Genomic DNA, 24,735 nt, shown 5'->3' with positions numbered 1-24,735 from the left:
AGCAGCAATAAAAAACAGGCAGCACAACTTACTTTCCAAAATGCTATGGGTTTCTAAATTATTTTTATTGATACACAAAGATGGCTTGCTAAAGCCACACAGTCCAAGCCTGGAGCATCCAGCTTAAGCATTCTTAATGGTTGGGTTCGCATGGTGGAAAGGAAAAAGAGAACAGAGTTTGGTAGCCCTTTCTTCCAAGGTTGAGGGAGTATGACCTAGCTAAGCCTGGCAGGCCTTCATGCATTAATTAGATTTGAGCATGTTGGTTGTATATCCCACAATTTAGACACCTGTCTGTTCATATTTGCAAGGTACTTGGCAATTCCAGCATAATGTATGGATGCAAACATGAGAAGAACACTTATTTTTTATCTCCTGCATGGTTTGTATGTGTTCTTCCTCACAAAGGCCCTGACAAAAATGTTAATCTCTTTCATAGTGGTTCTTTATAAAGTCTTACTTCTCTTTCTCTATTTTTACAGTAGTCGGTCTTATAAAATATAATTCTTAGATTTTAACTTGAACCTTAGTTTCAAGGATCAGATGAGAAATGTTGGACCCTTAAACAATATGTATGCAGTATCCAAAGAAGTTAAAGGAACTTTGATCCCTGACGAATGAACTTTAAAGACTTTATTATTGTTATTGCTATCAGTAAGCTTGGGTCAGATTGTCAAGATGGATGAAATTTTAAAGAGATGGACTAAAAAATTGTTTAAAAGTGTTTTCCTTTTAGACTTAAATTGTGCTGGAAGCTTTAGTTTATGAGTAAAAAATGGCTGTACAGTCGATAAGGTGGAAATGCATAGATTCATAGCATTATAAATGTGTGCAGGTCTGCTTGTGAAGCTCCTGAACAAATCATGTTTCAGGTATATATTTGACCTTTACCGTATGAATAGTTTTTCATTCTTTAACATGGTTATACAGTAGTCACATCTTTATAGTGTGAATAGAGAAATACAATTTTAGAATGAAGTCTTCAAGATATGGTCTCTTTGTTTTTGTTTAGTTTCTTTGCTTATTGCATTATGAAAAAGCATTATTCAAATCTTATTAAAAATAATAAAACACCCTATTAAATAATCAAAAGATGGCAAAAGGGGTTTGTGAGCGTGAGGAGAGTATAATACTAACACAATGTGGTATACAAGATAGATAAAATTAAGATGAGAAGATAATAGTAATATGAAGCTAAAGCACTAAACATGAACACAGTGCTTAACTAAATGGGGGATGGTTAATTCTGTGGAGAATTATACATGATTTTGTTCAAATCCCAAGAAATGCCATACTGGTTAATGAACCCAGGAGGATTTTATTTGCTGAAGCATTGCATCAAAATATTTGTACCAGTCATTATTAACTATGCTTGTTTTCTATTTTTCAGCACATAATAAAGTTTCACAGAGCTTCTAAAGCAAACAAGAAGCCAGTTCAGTTACCTCGGGGAATGGTGAAATCTCTATTATATCAAATCCTAGATGGTATTCATTACCTACATGCTAACTGGGTGTTACACAGGGATTTGGTAAGTATATCTACAGTGGGGATTAGAAATGGGTATAAGACTTATATGTAGTGCTAGTGTTTCATAGAGGATATCAGGTACCGAGGCACTAACGATTTGTTTTAATTTGTAATTTGGCACTATAAATGTCTAATGAATAATGTGTATTTCTGGAAAAGAAAATGGCCTCTTCCCATAGGTGCTTTTACATTGCCTCTTTAGCAAACAGGGCACATTAAGAGCAAAATTAAGCATGACTGCATATTTGAAACTCTCGGATTTTATGGGGGAAATATTTAACAAGTCTAATTTTCTGTGCAAGCTTTTTAAGAATCTAAGAATTGCCTTAGTGGGTCAGACCAGAGAGATGTCTAGTTCAGGGATTGAGAACCTGTGGCCCTCCAGATGTTATTAAACTCTTAATTCTTATCAGCCCTAGCCAACATGGTCAGTGATAAAGGATAATAGGTGTTGTAGTTCAGAACACCTGGAGGACCACAGCTTCCCATTCCTGATACAGTTTATCACTGTTGCTATATATGGTAATTGCTAGCCAGATAGCTCTTAAAGATTCACAACCAGAATGGTAGAGATAGCCATCTATGATGTTTGCCCTTAGCATCTGGCAGTCTGAAATTGAGTGCCTCTGAACATGATGGTACTGTTTTGCCTAAGCGCCACAGAAGACCCTCCCCCACAAATTTGTATATTTGCCTAAGCTAATGAGCATCATCTTACCTTGCGGAAGCCTAATAAGATCATATTTTGGGGTGGGGGTGAGGGCTTCTTTGTTTTTCTCGACGCCAGGCCCTTTCATTGGATAGAAAGGTACTTCATTGTTACCGCATTCTTTCATTCCTTTGCCCAATAGATGTTTCAGGCAGTGCCAGTATAAACAGGTTACAGTGTTGTCCCTACATAATATTAATCCTTGGTGGACTAAAATATTCAAGCAAACTTGGGTGTTGGAGTAAACAGTTGGATGGTGTATGTTTGATCCAGCCCACTGTGGCCATGGTGCCTATGTGTGAATCCCTGGAGAACATAAGAACTTGTTTCATTCCTCCGTCTGATTTCTGAGCCTACCGTTGACTGGATTAACCTCTTTGTGTTCAACGCCCTATCAGCTTGTGAGGAAGGATTTCTTATTTGTTTCAAATTCAAGGCTGCTTTTATTTGTATATGCACAGCCATTGCTCAAACAGTACCAAAAGTGGATAATTGTTTCTATTGAAGTTAATATGCATGAAATTATTAATCAGAAACCAAAGTTTCCCATTGTAAATATTTGCCGGTATGTGGAAAACAGAAGTGGATGTCTCAAGAGATGGGTAAATTTATTAGAGCCTAGTAGGTCAGTTGTTTTGAGTATGGTCTAGACTAGCAGCTACCTCTATTGGACTGTTATGAAATGTACTGGTGGCCTCTGCTCATTTGAAGTTTAGAAGTGCTGCAAAGCAACCATAGGAGCAAGAAAAGGTTACTGAAAGAAGGGATTTAGAGAATTGTTGCTGAGTCCCAAATCCATAAAACAGCATTTGGAGCTTGGAACTTCTTGCTCATTTTATATATACCTGGCCATTTTGTATGACCAATGTCATCCATGTGATGAAATTAGATACAAGAAATGGGCTGCATTGCCTATTGCAAAATAATCATCAGATGAGACTCTAAAATTAGAATAGAGCACAGTAACACACCAAGCATGGATTGGCAGTCTCTAAACTTTGAATAGTAAACAAGGCTTAGGTAAAGGTAAAGGGACCCCTGGCCATTAGATCCAGTCGTGACCGACTCTGGGGTTGTGGTACTCATCTCGCTTTATTGGCCGAGGGAGCCAGTGTACAGCTTCCGGGTCATGTGGCCAGCATGATTAAGCCGCTTCTGGCAAACCAGAGCAGCGCACGGAAACGCCGTTTACCTTCCCGCCGGAGTGGTACCTATTTATCTACTTGCACTTTGAGGTGCTTTCGAACTGCAAGGTTGGCAGGAGCAGGGACCGAGCAACGGGAGCTCACCCCGTCGCGGGGATTCAAACCACCGACCTTCTGATCGGCAAGTCCTAGGCTCTGTGGTTTAACCCACATACAATCCCATATAAACAAGGCTTAAATTGGTGCAAAAACCTACTTACGACTCTTAGCAGTCTGTGACATTTTTGCACATTTGGAGCAAATCTTGGATTTCAGAACCCACCCTAAGATTGTAGTTGAACCCGTCTAGTTATATTCATTTTTGCTGGTGTTCATAAATTGCATCTAAAGTTTTTCCTTTCTGTCTGTGTTAACCTATGCAGTCACCAAGTATTGGAACTAGATTTTCCAAGACATAATGTTCTCCACAAGCTATAAGATTTATGGCTACAATTCATTAGGCAGTTCTTAGAAATCAGGCTGTCTTTGTGTGTGTAATCTGCCAGAGACTGCTTCTTCATTCAGAGAGCTTTGTGACTGCTTATCAAAAATGACGTGGAAACTGTGCTTCCCAGCAGGGTAGGAAAGGCAGAGAGGCCCTGCAATATACATTGTACTGTATCAGAAGTTAATAGATAGTTGGTATGTAGGTACAAACTAACTTTGCTTCTTCAACTTCCACATCTCCAGTAAAATATTCTGAAGACTGAGGGTAAGACATAGTCCTTAATTTACTTGACTGGAAATGATGGTCCACAGCATATGTAAATACCACAAGTTTTCATTCCTGGGAATATGTTGTTTCAACTGATTCAGCAGCCATGCCACCTAAGTAGCATTCTAATTAGCTGGGTTCTGTCGAAATCATTAGGATCTGGATGCCTTAGTTGTATGCTCACTTTGGGTGGGATTTAATACAGTTTGCATTGGAAGACAGTAAAGTTGAATTCCACCCAGTTCAATAAAAAACTTAGGCAGACTTTGCTTTTTCTGGACTACAGAGCTGGAAACAATCCTGCTTTGAAGGGCAAGGCAAACAATTGTTTGGCTTGGATCGAATGGCAAATATGTTGTGATCAAACAAGAAAGTAACTGCACTAAAGTGTGATGGGCAGTGCATAATTGGTCTTTGACTGAAACAATCCAGGGTGTGCTCATAATATTAGAAATTTGTTTTTCTCTTAATGGTCCAGGATCATTAGTATCACAGACAAATCAAAGCTCATTGAGGGACTCAGGCTTTGATACAAGAAATCACATCTTAATTTTTTAACTAGGAAAGTCAGACAGTATTTGTCTAAGCTATTCAGACTTTTTCAAGTACTAGAAAATTAAATTATACTTTAATCATATTAGATTTAGACTATTTGGGGTTTTGTAGTAAATGCTGAAGCTCTAGTTAAACTCAGAGTAAAAAATTAATTTTCCTCAAATGTACGTCTACAAAAATTCATTTAATAGATCAGATACATCCAAGCTGCTTTTGGCTCAAGGCTTAGCCCCATGTTTTCCATATAACTAACCAAAGGTTAGTTCTTTGGTTTATTTATACTTATTAAAAATGAAGCATTGGTTTAACTTGGGGGGAATTATTTTTCCATAGCATTTTTTTAGTCCTTAGAAATGTAATTGTCTAGAAGATTCATGTGACCTATTTCCTGTGATCTGTAATCCCATATCAAAGTGACAGCCTTTCATGTTACACTATATGCTGATTTTAATATTCTGTGTTGCTTCAAGTTGTGTAAGTAAACTGGCAACTCAACCTCTGTGATTGCTTTCAGAGTATAAGAAGTTAGACTTCTCACCAAGCTAAAGCAGCTGGTTACAAAACATAGTGTATTTTATATTTGTGTAGGTGCGGCATTTCTGTACCATGTACCTTTTTATTTTATTTTTTCCGTAGGCATATTTTAAAATGTTCAACTAAAAAAACCAATTAATGTGCTTCAGAAATTCTACTTACTTGTGTTTTCTAATTAGTTGATAACACTGTATGTTGGTGGAAAGCCTGGTGCTATCTGTAGCATATATCTTTTACTTAATGACTTTTAACATCTTCATTCTTTATAGTTAAGCTTTTATCTTGGTTCTCACCAGTTTCTCTTTACTATTTTATGGTGTTCCTAGTCCATGCTGCTCCATCATTAAGCTTATTTCCCTCATAGCTACTCTTTCTGTGTGCCATGTTGGTCTTCCTCCTCCTTTCTGTGAACTAAGTTCTTACGTTGCTTAAAGTGCTGGATTAATTTAAACTATGATGTCAAATTTTCTCTCACCCTAATTTTCCAAATTTGTAAAGTTGGGATAAGTGATCCCACACCTGTTGTCATTGTGTAGCAAACTCACATGCTGTTTAGCCAAAGCAGAACAACGGGGCGCGGGGGGCTCTTGATATACTCCAAGGTTTACAGCATAAAAACAAAATGGGGGGGGGGGAATTACCACCAAACCGCCTAGTGAAAGCGAACTACGTTCAGTGTCACAGTGTCACAGAATACAAAGTGCTGATGGGTGGGGAAGGTAGAGAAATGGAGAACTGGGGCAGCGGAAGAATGAAATGGATTATCCACATAGAAGGCATGTCCGGCTTGCTAGATCAGTGAACAGGAGTAGACTGCAAGTGCCACACTTCAATTCCTAAAGGAGTACTGAAGGTAGTAAGCAAGAGAGTAGAAAGATGAACTGCTATTGGTTTCTGCATTGAGAAGAAAACACCATTCTATTCTGAGACAGTACTTTGCTGATACTGTCATTTTGGGTTTACACTGCTTTTTCCTTTTTGAAGTTGTGCGTGTGTGTTTATTTCATAAAATTTAGATACCTCTTGACTGTAACCCCCTCCCCACTTCAAAACGTTTTACAAAAGAAACAACGACAAGGTCAAGGAAAAATCACAACCCTACTGTAAAACATCCAAAAATTACTAAAACAGATTAAAATGGCATCAACTTTCTAAGCATCTGGGTAGGCTTAATTTTTCTAGAAGTTGCCACAGTGTGACAGATTGAATTGTTACTAGCCAGAGCTTGTTGAATGCTTGAAGCTGGAAACAGCTTAGTGTGGGTAGAGGCCCTGGGTGTCTGAGGATCCTTGACTAGAGGTTCCAAGCCAGAAGTATATAGAAATGCTGGATTTTGATTACAGTGGTACCTCTGGATGCAAACGGGATCTGTTCCAGAGCCCCGTTCGCATCCTGAAGAGAACGCAACCTGCGCCTGCACGTGTGCGGGTCTTGATTCACTGCTTCTGCGCATGCGCGTGACGTCATTTTGAGCGTCTGTGCATGCGCGAGCAGCAAAACCCAGAAGTAGCGCGTTCCATTACTTCCGGGTCACCACAGAGCGCAACCCGAAAACGCTCAACCCGAAGCAACTTTAACCTGAGGTATGACTGCACTTTGGTTTCTTTGTTTACATATGAAGTAACTGATTGATTAATATAGCAGTAGAATAGATCCCACTGTAATTGTATTTTATATCATGGTAGGTTGATGACACTGGCAGATTACTGTTATTGAACAGCAAGTGATTCTGGATTCTGGACTCTTATATTACATTTTGTAAGCTAGTGTAAATGCACTCTAACGGAAGCAAGCTGTGTTCCACCCAAGTAATTATTCCATATTTTTAGTAAAAGGTGGTTAGATTGTTACAAGGAATTAAGCATACAGCTTTGCCATAGTGTAAAAGCTAAGATTTTGATGCAAACTTGCTCTTGACCCTTCTTCCCTAATATTTGAAAACCTGGAATATGTACAGATCCATAATTCTGAGAAATCCACTTCTATATGATCCCATGGATTTAGTGATACTCAAAAGGGGAGAAAAATAAGATTAATCTAGCCTACAGTTGCTTCTCTGCGTAGCACATTCCCTGAGCCATGCTAAGTGTCATTAGCAGCAATGCAGAGGAGAGAGGTGGCATTGAGAGCTGCAGCACAGGCTGACCTTCCTGAAATAATTACCTAGAAAACCTGGCAGTTAGGAAATCCTACATTCTTAAGGCTCAGAGTTGGTAAAATGCATACTGAAATTATGTGAGACATGACAGCCTTCCAGAATCCCCAAATCAGCCCCCTTAATATATTCAATAATGGCAGCGCACTAGCATCCAGCCATAAATAAAGTCGGAGATGACACTTTTTTCGATAATGCCTTTGCCAAAAACGCAGTGTGTTAGCATATAAGATCTCTTTCCATTTAGATCAAAGAGAATTCTGCATATTCTGCTCTGTTTGTTCATAAGTATCTTCCACCAGTCCCTACAAGTGACTGATGGCCTGATAGTGCCACAAGTAGTTTATATATTTTTCCTGGCTCAGAGCACACATCTTAGTGTAACTTACTGCCTTGTCGCCATCTTTAAACCTGTCCAGAGTCATACCCTTTTTCGAATTTGTTCTTTACACATTTATGTGTCTGTGATTGTACTAGATTACATCTGTTCCTATCAAAGATGTTTTCATTCATCTATCAAAGCTTCCTTGAAGTACTTTTATCTGGCATACATTTTATGCTTGCTTAAAATCACAGATAGGTGTTCACATAATTGCTTCACATGACAATATTGATCAGATGGAGCAAATCCTTTTCTACATACTTAAATAATAGCCCACTTAAACAATAGCCCAAAGTGGTGTGCTTTGAGCTGTTGATGCAAGCCTTTTTTCAAAAGAAGTAGTTTTTTCTTGAAATTGGCTTGAACCGCATATATACTACTCTACACATCATCCTTGGCTAATTTTGATGATTAATGGTTATTTTATATAGGTTTATAAACCTTATAAGAAAACAGCAAAAATAGTTTTGGTGTAGCTCTATATAGCTTCAGAAGCAATTGTACCAATGTTTGCTTCTCATGTAATGATTCTGAAACTACCATATCTGCAAAGGCAATTCTTATAAACATTGCCTTCGCAGATGTGGTAGTTTCAGAATAAACTCTTATAAGCCACTCTTATAGTGGCTGAATTGATACACTAAGAGCAAAATGTAAAAGTTTTGTGTAGAATCTAAATGTTCATATAGTAACATCTAGGAAGATATGCAAAATATTTCATTGAATGCTTTTTGTAATTGGCTAATACTGGAAATAAGTGAGCCAACATTTTTCCCAGGTGAATTCTGTAATGACACTGCTCATCTGAAAGAAGAGCATGGTGTGGAAAGTTATTGAAAGGAAGCTCTTCTAAGAGGAAGAAAATGTAAGACGGGGAAGAAAATTGATTTGGTCAGCCATATGACCTTACAGCAAACTAATAGTCCACAGGCACTATTAATGACATTCCACTGCATTTTGGTTTAAAATTGGAAAAATAAAACTGCTAATTTTAGGCACAAATGTTTAGGTTTATCTTGGTATATGTATTGTATTTTTTTTTTCCACAGAAACCTGCTAATATTTTAGTTATGGGTGAAGGTCCTGAGCGAGGAAGAGTAAAAATTGGTATGTTTATATCTTTGATAAGTCCCAGTGTAGCATTTAAGATAGAATGTTCTAAAGGTGCAGCTAACCAGGTTAATACTTTCTGGATCACACATAAAACCCCATAAAATGAAGAGGTAAAATTTGTTAATGTTGGATGGAGAAAAGTGAAGGACTCTTTTGCCTCCAAAAATGTTACTTTACAATAGTACTGAATTATATAAATATCAATAATAAAATGAACATTAGTAACAGTTGTATAAAGTGCTATTGAGAGGGTAGCTTGATGGAAATTAAAACAGCATTTTTAATGGATAAGGTAACATTGGACAAATCTTTGTAGGGGGAGCTTCTTGTGACACAGATTCCATATTCTATAAAAATGCTCTTTAAAAAATAATTAAATGAAACTCTAATGTAGCAGTAAAATTTGCATAATGGTATGATCCAGCATGTTGCGGAAGTAGGTTGGTATCCTAAGGACGTAAGTGTTTGTACCAGCAGATGTTAAAGGTGTATATTTTCCTGTCCTCTGACTAATTATCTGAGACGGGGTGCCAACTTGAACAAAATATTGGGGAGGGGCAGGGAAGCCCAGCCCCACATAATCACATGACGTGGCGCGCACACACCATTTGAATGACAATGCCCATCAACTTTGAGGGGCAGCTCCCTCAAATATTTTAGGGGAGGCAAAGGGACCTCAGCCCCAAGAATTTGGCTGCTGTGATCTGAGATGAATTGTTTTGTAATTGACACAGAATTCCATACATTCTTTTGATTGTTCGAGACTATTGATCAGCTGCCAAAAGCAGGGGGTTTTCCTCATTGGTGGCCCTATATATGAAATTCAAAAGGAATAGAATTAGACCAGTGTTGAGCACATGACTCTTTAAAAGGTTTGTGAACATACAAGAGTACTAACACTAGCAGACTGAGGTCCTTTTGTAAGCAAACCATGGCTATAATGTAGGTCAGCCTCCCAACATATTTGACGTTAATTGAAGTGGTGCTTCTTGTGCTGCAGACAGCTTTTCCCTTACTGGAAATGGACTACCTGCTACTTTTGCATGCAACAGCTGTGTACAACATTTCAAACTAATTGATTGCTCTCCAAAATGGTTACACTGCATGGATGGATGTGAAAGAGACTTCTCCAGTTCACTTAACCTATCCAGTGCCAAGATGGCAAGATGGACTCGTAAAAGTATAATAAAGCTGAAGACGCACTGCCTTATTTTGACAACAGAAGCAACAACAAAATTATGTTTGGACTTCCACTGTTTAAGCATTAAAACACACACACAACAAACGTATTTGAATATAAACACTGTACTTCCCACTCACCCCTCTCTTCTGGAGCTATTGCGTTTTTTCCTCCAGCAGCTAAATGTTTCTTGCCTTCTAAGACAGAAAAAGTTAAATTGTTTTCAATGCCTAAAATGAAGCATAATACAGTTTTAAATAGGGCTATGAATAGGCACACACGCTTGTTAATAGGACAAAGGGAGATGAATTTATCTCTGGTGAATATGAGATCTGGAACCTTGCTCCTTAAAAACACACAGGCTTCACAGACTTAAAGCTGGCTCAGTTCTTTGTATGGTCTACAACTGCAACCTCGGATCCTAAGGTCTGTTGAAATTTGTAAAATAACAAGCTGTATGTTCGCACCTACACTCAAACTGTATGAAATAGTTTTTCTTACAGAAGTGAAATACTTCTCTGCTATTTGAGTGTGGGTGCAAACAATCCAGGTTTCATTTGTAAATTCTTCCTAATAGGTGAAAAGTATTGAGGCAATAGAATATAGCAGGAATTGGGAATTCTTCCCATCTAAGCTTAAATGCAATTCAGCTGCAATCGGTAACAGCCTCAAATATCAGTTTTCTGTGATAATAGAGATGGAAATGTACCAGCTGCCTTAGTTCCTAAGAGCTGAACTGTTTTTGTCAGGTTAATAAAGGACTGGCTTCTAAAAACGGGAAATCTTTCCAGCCTAGTATACACCTGCCTTGTTTTCCCATATATAAATCCTCGTGTTGTTTTTCCGTTGGGCTGGACACCAAATTTCCCAACTTTCTGAGGAATGATCAGCTTGATTCAGAACCTGCATGATCAAAAGTGTGTTAGCTATGATTTAATAATGCTTCATTTTCTGTACCATGCTTCAGAAACAAGCTTAAAAGGAACTTTTAAAAGTTAGACTGAGGATGTTTGCAGTGTGTGTCACATTTGAGCTCACTCATTTCTGAGTAAGCAGTCTGTGCGCTAAAATTTAAAGCATCTTCCCCCTCTTTTTACAGCTGACATGGGCTTTGCCCGACTATTTAATTCACCTTTGAAGCCTTTAGCTGATTTGGATCCAGTAGTTGTAACATTCTGGTATCGAGCTCCAGAATTACTGCTTGGAGCAAGGCATTATACCAAAGCTATTGGTAAGTAATGCACTGTATACCTGATTTTCCATATTTTAAATTCTAATTTTCCCTGGTGTGGTTTCCTTCCTTCCTTGTTTACAAAGATGTTTACTCTTGAAATCTTAGAATTGGACGGAATCACAAGGGTCGCCTAGCCCAACCACCTGCAATGCATTTTGGCATTTGGGAAATATAGGAAAGCATTGTGATTCTAGTGTGGAAGAAAAGTGATTCACTGAACCTTACTTTTTAAGGCTGAGTCTTCTATCATGTTTGGTTGCCTAAACATGTGCATCACTCTTAAGTCTTAAGTACTTCAAGGCACTTAACTGGCAAAGACCACATTGAATTTACAGATGGTTTCACTAATTAGATAAGAAATGCCAGCAACGTTTAATTCTGAAGACTGATTTGCATTATTGAATAGTGTCAGGAATGTTTTGGCTTTGATCCAGGCATGCACAAGCAGCATGATGCTCTCACAAGGTGCCTCCACAATTTTTTCTCAGATAGCAGCACCCCTCCATATCCTATACAATTCTGGAGGGATCATTCAGCTTTCACAAGTCTGCCTGCAAGCCTTTGATTTTAGTAGACTTCTACCCAGAGCTTGAAACAACCTGTTTGGTTTGGTTGAAATATTATTGAAAATACCTATTTTTTCAGTGTGCTTTTGAGCACTTTCTTTTATCCAAGTCCTTGATACTAGAAGTAACTGTGCAAAAGCCCTCATTGACTGAATTCAAAATATTGGTGAAGCACTTTATTTTGTCTGACAGTAGAGGACAATCAGTTTCATTGAGTCTTAAGTGCTAGTATTATGAAAGAAAGAAATTCCTCCCCAGTGATGATCTTTCGTATGTCCCATTTAAACTCCCACCACCTTCAGCCTCTCCTTGTGGGGAAGGTGCCATGATTGCTGTGATATACACCCTTTCCAAGTCTGTTATATCCTTTTTGAGATGGAGCAAGCAGAGGTGCACATCAAATTTCCAAATGCAAAGAGACCTTAGATTTAAATAAAAGCATTACAGTTCTGACCGTCTTATTTTCAATCCTTTTCTAATCAATCCCTAACAGTGGCCATCCAACATGAGCTGAAGATCTGTAAGGAAGGGACTATAGCTCAATCATAGAGCACCTGCTTAGCATTACAAATGTCCCCAGTTCCAGTTCATGATACTTTTGTGTAGGTCTGGGGAAACTACTGGCTGAAATCCTGGGGTCCTGCTGTCAGTGGGGTGTTGACAATACTGAGCAAGATGGACCAACAGGACAAGGCAGCTTCTTATGTCTTCCTGGCTAGTTACCACCAATGCAGACACCTGCTTTGCTATATATGAAATTATGGTTTAAAATGAAAACAATGCAGTTTGCATAGTCTTCTTTTGCTCATTTTTCTCTAGTATCAGTGTTAAAATTAATGATGCATTGATTTTGCTAAATACAGTAGCAGCCTATCTAGCTGCCTGTGTTCTATGTGTGTCTTTCATGCTCCAGGTTATTGGCTGATGGTAATGAGAAGAGGAAGTAGGCAAAAATTGAATGGTATATGAGACAGAGACACAAGTGTGTAACGAGAGGTAGAGCTAAATATTCAGCTATTGTGGAAGCTGCACATTTAGCATAACATTAGTTTGGCCTACATTCCTTTAACCTCAGCAAAATGTTCAATTTTTAAATGCATGGGGTCATGTGTAAAATCTTAAGGAATATAGGGGAAATGGAATTGTCTGTAGAAAATGTACATATAACTTAAACAGAGTTGCTTGCTTTGAGAGGCCATGTGTAACCTCTGCTGCTGTTCTTCAGACTATGCTTTCTTCTTTCAGAAAAGTCTATTTGATTTTTCCTTCCTCCTTTTTTGTAAAGATATTTGGGCTATAGGGTGTATATTTGCAGAGCTGCTAACATCTGAGCCAATATTCCACTGCCGACAAGAGGACATAAAAACTAGTAATCCATATCATCATGACCAGCTGGACAGAATATTCAATGTAATGGGATTTCCTGCAGGTACATATTCTATACATTCATTACTGATGTACTCCAGCCTATACATATCTCCAGTACCATTTTAATAGGACTGACATACTCTTTGTGCCATAATATTTACTGAAAAGCTAATAGGCTTGAAAGAAGCTACAGTAATCATTTGAAAATGTCAATATGCCTGATCTTTTTGTGGATGTGCATAGGTCTATGCACGGCCTACAAAGAACACTGTGAAATTGATCCCCCCCATTTGTTAATTTCTTGAAAATTCTTATTGTCTTGATAAAAAGAAACAAAATCTTGAGGCCTGATAGTAGTATTTACTGCAGGAGTCCTCAGACATTTTGGACTAGGCATATTTTTAAATATTTTGTGGGCTCACAAAATACATTTTTCACAGAAGACAAGCTGGTGATGCTCAGAGCCCCCACTCCCACCCCAAACTGACAAAAACACAAAGCAGGCAGCTGCCCCTCCCCAAAAAACAAATAGGTGAAAGTTCACTTTTTAAAAATTAAACAATTGAGAGGGGAGGGGCAAAGGGCCTTGGTAGGTAGGCTCTGGGATACCCATGTGCATCATGTTGGGGATTCAGACCTAGTGTGTTAATTTCATTGTGCACCGCTTTGCCTACTTCCATAGCAAAATTTGGTCTATATTAAAAATAGGTGTCTCTTTGGTGACTCTGATCTAGTGTTGCTGAGGCGACTGAGAGAGGATATTTTGTCCACTCATATTCATCTTCATCAATGGTGATCAGAAGGCAAAGTTTGGCATATAAAGAGGAGAGTGAATTATGGTTTTGAATGTGCAAGTGATGATGTCCTATTCCCTATGTAGAGAAAGATGAAAGAGTGCTATTAATATTCAATTCATAGATAAAGATTGGGAAGATATTAAAAAGATGCCTGAACATTCAACGTTAATGAAAGATTTTCGAAGAAACACGTAAGTTTTGCAAAGATCTAAGTAATTGTGATGATTTCTACTGCATCAGGGGTTCATACATTCAGGAACCAGGCTTCCTTGGCAATTGCCTCTTTCCTCTCTCTGGTGACCACCCCTTCCCCACAAAGATAGTTGCACCTCTGAGTTTTCTGAGAACAGCAGGGAACTTGGCTGGGAACAGGTATTTCATGTCACACTACAGGTTTGTATTGATAACCATGTTGTTTGTGAAAAAGCCCAGTGGAGGCCAGTAAGTTTGAAGGGATCTGTACTGGCCCTTCTTGGTTTAGTGGATCCTTGTGTGTTCTGCTTGGTTTTCTGAAGCTGTTTGAAACAAGCAATAACTGCTAATTTTCTCGTTGTATAGATACATTTGAAGCAACATAGCACATATAAAATTAGTGTCTTGGCTAAAGAGACAGTTTGTTGCATTAAAATCTATTATTCTTTAAAGGATTGACTTTTTATGTTTCGTAATATTATGTTTTAAGCATTATCAAATGCATAGCTACTAGAAGTATGTGCATCTAATATTGTACAAGAGGGATACTGGTTGCTAACCAAATCTGTAATAATGGGAAGTCATTTCCATGTGGCTGCTATTAAAAACAGTGTGTGGCCTCAGGCTACTTTTACAGTGCTGGCACCCTTTTGAATCACAGATGGACCAGACAATTCAGCACAACCGAGTTCATTAGCAAGCCCTATTGGTTTTATCCTGTCCTCCAGATTTGTACTTTTCTATTCAATTTGATGCATTGTTGTGACTTACTGTTTTCTTTCAGGTATACCAACTGCAGCCTTATCAAATATATGGAAAAACATAAAGTTAAGCCAGATAGCAAAGCATTCCACTTGGTAAGACTTGGATAGTATCAAATTGTTCGCTTGTGAATTTTTCAGTTTCTGGAAGCATTAATTTGAATTGTTTAAATTGCTTTTCATTGCATCTCTTCACAAAAGCATTGGTTATAAAGTTGAATTTCTGTGCCATTTCATATTTCATAGCAATTCATGTCCAGAGTAAAACCCTATGATCTAATTACTGTAATAGTTTACTACTCCCAAGTGCTAGGCATCAAGTCAGTTTTTAACATTTCTACAGCACGTATGCTGGCAGTAGATTTTCTTCCTTTTTTAACATGTCCTGACAACCTGGTAATTTGTCTAGCTATTAGTTGTATCAACAGACAGCTGTGGTCAAGTGATAGCTAATGGTAGAATTCAACGTGGTGCTAAGGAGATTGCTTTGCTTTCCCAGTGAAACAATCTCCCCTCTCTCCCGTGCACACTGTTCTGGGGGTTTTCCTGACCCTCCAGAGCAGATTAGGGGGAGGCATGATGTGGCATGAGGAGATGGGAAAGCCTTGTATTGGTTCCTGCTAGTGGAATAGTTTAATTGACTCTGACCCAATATTCCTTCCATTATCTTGCTCATTTATTGTGTACCTCCCTACTATGGAAGGGAAATGTGGGACTGGGGCTACCACTGAGAAGGTTGTTCTTCTTGTTTGTATACTCAGTCTGTTCCTTATGTTGAGTTGTTTGAAGACTGGGTGTAGTAGCAAATTTGTCATGTAATAGGGTAGCTTAAGGATATGGCTTTTCCTCATCCCAGAAGGCCATTTATCATTGTATATGCTTCAGAATCCTGTTACATCCAACATGCTATCTTAACACCTTCTATTGTAAAACAGCTGCAAGCCTTATTTTAGAGAATACTCAAGTACCCTTAAGAATAAGGACTTCTGAAAGTGGGCATGAAAGAACAAATCTAATGACTGAAATGATCTAAAGATGCTAGTATTTTCCCAGGGAGCACAAGGAGCCCTGTTTTTACTGTTATTATTTTTGAAAAACCAACTCCTCCTCTTTTGTTAAGCATGACGTGACAACTGTTGGCTGTGAATAGGTATATAAATCGACTGGAGTATTAGATGACCAGATTCAGTTAATATTTTGATGAAGAAAATTATTTTTTGCCTTTTAGCTGCTGGCCCTAAAGCCAGTGTTTTTCTTTAATCTGGCCAGATTTTTTTTAAAGAAAACTAAGAACAAATCTCTAACCCAGCCTGATCACTTGCAAGGTATTATTTTTTATGACTATGCATAAATTTGGAAGGGGTAAATTTGCTAAAATACAAAGCAAGGATATCCTCTACCAGTGTGGTTGAGAGCCAGTGTGGTGTAGTGGTTAAAAGCGATAGTCTCGTAATCTGGGGAACCAGGTTCGCGTCTCCGCTCCTCCACATGCAGCTGCTGGGTGACCTTGGGCCAGTCACACTTCTTTGAAGTCTCTCAGCCTCACTCACCTCACAGAGTGTTTGTTGTGGGGGAGGAAGGGGAAGGAGAATGTTAGCCGCTTTGAGACTCCTTAAAGGGAGTGAAAGGCGGGATATCAAATCCAAACTCCTCTTCTTCTTTTACCCCTCACAGCCTTAAACCCAGCAATCCAAAACCATTTCACCATGTGCTTTTATCACATGGGCTAGGTTCACTACCAGAATACTTGGGAAGAATGTTAAGTATATTGGAAAGCACTGTGAGAGGTTGTACTTATATAGTGTGATGGGCCTCTAACATTAACAACCTTGAATTGTTTGTACAGCACAGTAGAAATTAAACCTACTGCATTATAGGTGTGATATGCTCTGTGGCCCATTTATGTGAGCAAGTAAGTCTTGTAACTGCAGCTTTTCCATGGGTAGCATTTTATAGATAATATAAGCCTAAATCTCAGATTATGGAAGCCTAGATTATTAGGAACCAGGTTATACTGAATCATATCATTGGTCCATCTAGCTCAATATTCTGTCAGCAGCTCTTCCAGTTTTCAGATGGGGGTCTCTCCCGGCCGTGCCTGGAGATTCTGGAGATTGAACCTAGTACCTTCTGTACGCAGAGTATAAGCTCTGCCACTGAGCTAACTAGACTTTATAAGCACATAAGGAAGCTTTGTATATTCACATTGTGGTGAAATATTTTCTTGATTGATTTGACAGCACTGAATGTCTTGTGTTTTTAACTATGCATAGCTACAGAAATTGCTTACTATGGACCCAATAAAGAGAATTACCTCAGAACAGGCTATGCAGGATCCTTATTTCTTAGAAGATCCACTTCCTACATCTGAGTAAGTGGTCAGTTTACTAGATACTATCTGTGCAGCTCTTTAAATGCTTTATTGCTTTCAGTGTCACAGCATGACTTGGTGGGTGTGGAATGGAGGAATGTTCTGAAAATAACAAGTGAGATGCTCCTTCTTGATAAGTTATAAGAAATGGCTTTACTGTGCCATTTGCCATTTTGAAGTAATATTCCTATTAATCTTGTCCTGAGCCTTTGATCCCATTAGTCATAGCAATAATCCTGTTATTCACTGACAGGTTGATTATGCATGCTATAGATCTTCATAGTCAACTGCTAACTGCCTGCAGGTCCACTTGAAATTATAGATGACATTCTATAATTAGTTTATATTTATTTGAAAACTTGATGGGTGGACTATGGTGAGGATGGGGACAGCCTTCCAACTTCACAACCAAAGTCTGCATGTAGGGCATATTTATGCACTTTCTTTCTTTTTAAATATAACGATTTGCTTTTTAAACATCCGTATTCTCAATATGTAGGCAAGACTTTTAAGTTCGTATTTGAAAGACATGACTATTTCTTTTGTGTCAAAGAATATTTCACTGGCAAGTCGGTAAAACTATTTCAACCTTAATTTGATGATTTATGCACCCAATTTGCTCTCTGATGTTTTACACATATGTATGTGCAATGGGTGCAGCCTTTCTGAAAATGAAATTCACAGGCACATACTGACTTTGGAACAAACTTGGTTTTCTTCCATCATATGATTTGTTTGGTGTAGCCTAAACTGCCCTTGGGAAATATCCCTTTCTTCTTTAAATCATAAATTGCTATCTCAACTTATTAGAAAAATCTTTAGATACTAATAGCTGTAGAGATCTGTATGCAAAACAATAGGTATAATTGCCCATCAGTTAAACTGTGCAAGCACTGCCAAAAACATAGCATTTTGCAAAAATTATTCTGTCCCTACCAATTATGGATAGGAAAGGAGGTAGAGTATGGAAGACACATCCATGACCCTTGATCTCACATTTTTAAAACAACAGGATAAATATGCACAGCATTCAATCTTTGGTTGTGAAGACTAAAGGTAGCCAGTGTTTTTTTTGTTTTTTTTTTTTTTTTTTTTTTTTTTTTGTGTGTGTGTGTGTGTGTAGAAGCAGAATAAAATTTGCAAAAACTGCAAATAACTGCAATTTCAGTGTCTTCTGCGATCTTCTTGGTGGACCTCTACATCACTAATGACCTGATTTTTTTTTTAATGCACAGATTTTAATAAAATCTTTCATGACTAATTTCTCTATTTGTTCCAGTTCAAAGTGTGTACTGATTACATATTTGGGTCTCATTGCCCCAACTTGTTAGGCAAGGCAAAACACAGCCAGAGGGGTTTTACATTCCAGTCCCATAGCAGAATATGAATACTTAACTGAAGAGCTTTAAAGAGGCTATCAGAAGTACTTGACCTACTTGAAAGGTATAAATAGGCTGCAGAACTTATTGTGTGTAAGTCAGTATACCCAATAAACTCTCTATACAATACCAAGTAAACAAGCACAGTGGTCTGAAGCTGTATGATGTATTCTGCATCAGAAGCTAAGGAGCTTATTGCTGGCCTTGTAAACTTCATAGGAGATCGCCTAGGACCATTTCTAAGCTGTTTTGAGCTCCTCAGAGGAAGAGTGGAGTATTAGTGTAATAACATAAATGTGCAACATAATAGCGTGGTGTCCCTGGGCCTTTCTGAGGAATGTTTTATCTCTCTTTACCTCAACACTCCATGGGAGAGATTACTAGTAAACTGGATTTGAATGGGTGTTTAGTGAATTCAGTTTCACTGCTGCGAGTAAATCCACCCTAACACATACTGGTATAAACTATTGCTTCTTCTATCACCCACTGTAGAACGCTGCAATATCAATTACTTCTGATACATATCTTTCTGGATTCTTATTCTGCCATCTTTCTATCTCTTATCATCACCATACAAGTCCCCAAAAGGGTTGTCCCACCCAAATTAATGGGGACCTTAGTAGCTATTTGAAATATTTGTTTAAGGTGTTTTTTTGGTTGTTGTTTTTTAGCAAACCTGAGCCCCTTTATACTCCCTTTATTCCTCAACAATTATGGGATCCATTGTCATGTGGTGTTTCATCTTTCCCCTACATTTTCTGGGTTGTTTTTTTAAATGAACCTTTAACTTGCATTTAACTTTCTAAGCTATCAGGAGTCTGATTTGCCCTGGTGAAATGAATAAGAAAGTGAAACTATCAAATGCCTGAGTTAACATTGATAGGGCAAACATACAATCCTGACTCTCTTATTTATAATACTCATTTTTAAAAAATGGCTCTTAGACTTTTGGGGTACATCCCTCCTTCCCCCCCCCCCCCCCCGGGCACCAGTATTCACTTAGACATTCACTAGGAGCCCAGTATTTCACTTAGACATTTTTTGGATTTTGTTTTTCTCTTCTGTTAATGAGCCCACTTTTTCACTTATGCATTTCTTCTGTTTCTCCTATAGGTCTTCCTTGATAGCCCACTGGGGAATTTAAGTTAATATGTGCTCCAATAGCTTTTCGATTGGAATATGCTTTTGGAATGTGATACCAATAAGATTTATACCATCCTTCATCAACAGATCTCAGGGGCAGTTCACAAAATGAAATTAATCATTATTTCCTGCCAGGACTTTTAAAGTAGTCCATTGGTCACAACAGCAGGCTGATACAGTAAAAAAAGAAAAGCGTGAAAATTTAAACTTGAACATTCAAAGAAGATTGGCACAGCCCATCTACAAAGATTATATGCAAATGTGTGGGGGGTGAACTGGGCTACTGGTTGCTGATTGGCTTTTATTTGCTGTTCTTTTTTAATGTTGCACATGTTGCTACTGTTGATTTTAAATAGACCTACAGATAGAGTATAAATCAAATGATAATGGCTTACATGGTCACAGGTAGGTGATCCATAGCAGTTGTCCTTACGTTAGATATCCAATCTCTTCACTGATACCTTAGCAAAAAGTTCAACATGTAATTGGGAAACATGGAACTGAAGACAGCTTGCAGTAACTTTAGCTTTATTTTTATGGAAAATATTACTTGGAAATAAAACTATGGTACAAAATTATGCAAGTAATAGGTTAGGGGGCAAGGCATATGAGCAAGAAGAGATGAATCATCATAGAATTTAGTATTTCCAGTCTTGTATAGAAATGGGGCATAGCATTTTTCAGCTTGTCTTAGCCAGAAAAACGTGTTTGGGATGACTTGCTGGTATATGATATAAACAGCTAGGAAACTGTGTCACTTGGCTTCTTAGTAAAATGGAGGCTTACAAGTCTATGCACAGGCAAACTTGTGCTTGGGCTGTAATATAGTCCATTATTAAACTCTGCATTATAAGCAGTGTATTTAGTTGATAGCTGGAGATATTCTCTCTTACTGAAGAAACTGATAGCCTTTCAGAACAAACTGTCATACTTAGAACACTTCAGAGACTAAAGTCACTTCCTAAAAGACTAAAATCACAAATGGCAAGTGACACATAAAGCAGCTTGAACCAGGATGAAAACTATTTTATTACCATTATTAATTATGGGACACACTTTTTTCTAGTAGAGATTTATGCTCTTTGCTTACACACACGAAATGCTTGCTTCTTTTTGTTTTTGTGTTTGCAGTGTGTTTGCAGGTTGTCAAATCCCATACCCAAAACGAGAATTTTTAACTGAAGAAGAGCCTGATGATAAAGGAGACAAAGTAGGTATTTATTTGAAGGTTAAGATGAGAGAAATACATTTAGGAGGTGTATTTTGTTAATCAGGTTGGACAATTTTATAATTACCAAGTTGTTAAGGCAATCATATTTTTGATAGGGTTAATGGATCTGATTTCAAGCATTTAAGTTACTGAGAGTACATGATTTATTATTCCATACTTTTACACATATGTCCCCGATTGTTGCTACTACTTTTTTTGAACCATTTCCTGCTAAGATAAGAATGATAGCATAAAATAAATTAATAATATGATGAGATGAAGATTAATTAATATGGTTAGAAGTTAACATTAATTATGGGTCATTCCAACTCTACATCAGACATGGCAAGAAGTTGAGAACTTCTGCACATTTCAGTTTACATAAATAATATAGAAAAAAATCAGTAATCAGATCTGATCCATGGCTTGTAGAATAAAAAGGTTTTGAGCATTTTCATGGTACCTAATTTGAAGTCTTTTTATTATCTGCAACTCTAGAAAGTGATGATTCCAAGTTCCTTTCATGTTAACTTATTTTGAATAAGGCTATAATCCTAAAATGCATAGTTGAAAACATGGCAAATAAATTGGGCTTACCTCTGAATAAATAGTTATGATAGGGCTGTATGGTATGTTTATATTTGATTTTAATTTGTTTGCATAATTAGGTGGAAATAGTAAGGTACCATATTTTTTGTTCTATACGACTCACTTTTTCCCTCCTAAAAAGTAAGGGGGAATGTGTGTGCGTCTTATGGAGCGAATGCAGGCTGCGCAGCTATCCCAGAAGCCAGAACAGCAAGAGGGATCGCTGCTTTCGCTGCGCAGAGATCCCTCTTGTTGTTCTAGCTTCTGAGATTCAGAATATTTTTTTTCTTGTTTTCCTCCTCCAAAAACGAGGTGCGTCTTGTGGTCTGGTGCGTGTCTTATAGAGCGAAAAATACGGTAATTATTATTAAGTAATTAGTGGCTTTGTGCCTGACTTAGCCTTACACAAGACTGGATGCTTCCTACCCATGAACTCCCTCTGAGCTGTATCTTACATTTTTTTCTTTAACAAATTGAGAAGAACCAGCAGCAGGGCAATAACCACACAAATGGAACTGGTCATCCAGGGAACCAAGACAACAGTCATACGCAAGGGCCTCCCTTGAAAAAAGTGAGAGTTGTTCCTCCTACCACTACCTCAGGTGGACTTATCATGACCTCAGATTATCAGGTATTTCTGTTTTCAGCTTTCAGTTTTGTTATGACACTGTGGATCATTTATATTAGCTGTTATGTCCATACCTATTAAAAGTTGTATTTTTAAAATCTATTTGAATATATGTTTTGTTAAACGCAACTGATTCAGGTCAAAAGGCACCAGTGGAGACCTGCACAGTGTGTCATTGCTAACTAGTTCAGTTCATACATCATGCCACACTGTGATATGAAGAACTTGAACTGTGGTTTGAGTTTCAAAACAGATAATGGACAACCCATGGTTTAAATGGTGTTGGTCTGGTTTCATTTCCTACCCTCTTAACAATTAGCTTCATCAGTTGAATCTATAGTGCAACAATCTCTAGAGCCATAGAAATAGCTGCCATAGTTGTCATTTCCGTCGTGTTAAACATGGCAGCATTTGACCAGCCACATATGTAATATTCTCTCTCTGTCTCCCCCCCCCCTCCAATGCGTTGCTCAGCGTTCCAATCCCCATGCTGCCTATCCAAACCCTGGACCAAGCACATCACAGCCACAGAGCAGCATGGGATATTCAACTACCTCCCAGCAGCCTCCACAGTACTCTCACCAGACGCACCGGTACTGAGCTGCACCTAAATAAAGTCAATGCACTGTTGCTAAGGCTGCAGGACTGGCCGTGCTGCTGTCTGCCTGGAACCTGGCGTTGGGCTGCAAGAATGTACTGTAAACTATCACATTTTCAAAATGTCTGATAGCCAAGTTCCACTACTTTTCACAGGCTGGGAGTAGTGGCTCCCTCAGATTGTACCCATTATGGAATTAGACTTGAAAAGAAAGTACTAGCACAGTTTGTGTTGTGGATATGCTACTTCCATAGTTTACTTGACATGGTTCAGACTGACCAATGCATTGTTTTCAGTGACAGTCTGTAGCAGTTGAAGCTGTGAAATGTGCTAGGGGCAAGCATTTTTGTTGTTGTGAATTCTATTGATGTTAACAACGTTATCTGACCAATAGTACGCAAAATCTCTTTAACTGGTATTTGAAGCATACAGTATGTGTTAATGAGATGAAAGCAAACTAACCGTGGCTCCAATTGAGAATTTTTTTTATATACATTGACTTTTAGTGACTTTTTTGTGGGTTGATTCATTTTCCACATTGATCAATGTTTTATGACCAACAAATTTGCTAGAGAGAGATTTTTTTAAAGACACAAAAAATGAGCATTTTTCCAGCAGATTTACAAGCCTCCCAAAGATTAATTTTCAGCATATGTTTATTTTGTTCTCAAATCTATGACTTGACTGGTATTAAAGCTGCTATTTGATAGTAAATGAGTGTGTTACTGAGATAAACCTGTTTGGTTCAGCAACCAACTAAAATGATTGTCATAGACAGTGTTTTATTTTTCCTGTTGGTGTTAACTGATTTGTGAGCATGCTTGGAATTAAAAAAAAAGCATGAGTGACGTTCCCTGCAAACAAACAAGCAGTGCAGCATTCATTCAGATATTTTTGTCATGATTTTTTGAGAGCTGGCTTGATGTAGTGGATTTTAAATTTTAATTATTTTTAAATATGTTCGCACGTTGCTTTAGGGTCTCCCTTATTAAAGCAAAGGATTAAGGTGTTAGGAGAACCTTAGAATTTGAGGAAAAATTATACCATACAATGTACTGTATCAAACTATTTTACATGAATGACGCAGGTATTCTGAATTTTAAAAGAAATCAACATTGTTAAAAACAAGGTGTTACATAATAAAATTATTTTTCATAAATCTGCATATGATTTTGCTTGTGCTTTTGTCAGTTGATGCTAAGAAAATATACACTTGGCCTATACAGTGGTACATCAGGTTAAGAACTTAATTCGTTCTGGAGGTCTGTTCTTAACCTGAAACTGTTCTTAACCTGAGGTACCACTTTAGCTAATGGGGCCTCCCACTGCCGCCGCGCCGCCACCTCATGATTTCTGTTTTCATCCTGAACTAAAGTTCTTAACCCGAGGTACTATTTCTGGGTTAGCAGAGTCTGTAACCTGAAGCATCTGTAGCCTAAAGTGTCTGTAACCCAAGGTAAAGGGTAAAGGGACCATTAGGTCCAGTCGCGGACGACTCTGGGGTTGCAGCACTCATCTCACTTTATTGGCCAAGGGAGCCGGTGTACAGCTTCCGGGTCATGTGGCCAGCATGACTAAGCCACTTCTGGTGAACCAGAGCAGCACACAGAAACGCTGTTTACCTTCCCGCTGGAGCAGTACCTATTTATCTACTTGCACTTTGACGTGCTTTCAAACTGCTAGGTTGGCACGAGCAGGGACCGAGCAACGGGAGGTCACCCCATAGTGGGGATTCGAACCGCCGACCTTCTAATCGGCAAGTCCTAGGCTCTGTGGTTTAGACCACAGCGCCACCCGCGTCCCGAGGTACCACTGTACAATAAAAGCAGTTGAGGGCAAGAGC

The 24,735-nt window shown here is 38.3% G+C and overlaps 1 protein-coding gene across 4 annotated transcripts in view; it reads left to right on the top strand.

The window, feature by feature from the left end:
- Window positions 1-24,057, top strand: part of CDK8 (cyclin dependent kinase 8) — a 40,905-nt gene extending 16,848 nt beyond the window's left edge. For 2 of the 4 annotated variants that reach the window (XM_081197976.1, XM_081197974.1), the window contains exons 4-13: window positions 1,391-1,531; window positions 8,814-8,871; window positions 11,157-11,288; window positions 13,143-13,286; window positions 14,144-14,213; window positions 14,999-15,071; window positions 17,249-17,346; window positions 21,000-21,078; window positions 22,145-22,297; window positions 22,769-24,057. In XM_081197976.1, the coding sequence (XP_081054102.1) occupies window positions 1,391-1,531; window positions 8,814-8,871; window positions 11,157-11,288; window positions 13,143-13,286; window positions 14,144-14,213; window positions 14,999-15,071; window positions 17,249-17,346; window positions 21,000-21,078; window positions 22,145-22,297; window positions 22,769-22,894 (1,074 nt within the window). In that variant the 3' untranslated portion in view covers window positions 22,895-24,057. Of the gene's footprint in view, window positions 1-1,390; window positions 1,532-8,813; window positions 8,872-11,156; window positions 11,289-13,142; window positions 13,287-14,143; window positions 14,214-14,998; window positions 15,072-17,248; window positions 17,347-20,999; window positions 21,079-22,144; window positions 22,298-22,768 lie in introns of those variants that run through there. The other 2 variants (XM_081197975.1, XM_081197977.1) reach the window with 2 other exon arrangements.
- Window positions 24,058-24,735: the final 678 nt, after the last annotated feature.

The sequence above is a fragment of the Podarcis bocagei genome, assembly GCF_964188305.1.
Source record: "Podarcis bocagei genome assembly, chromosome: 6".
Lineage (NCBI taxonomy): Eukaryota > Metazoa > Chordata > Lepidosauria > Squamata > Lacertidae > Podarcis > Podarcis bocagei.
The sequence above is the reverse complement of the archived record's forward strand: the minus strand, read 5'-3'. Positions and strand labels throughout refer to the sequence as shown.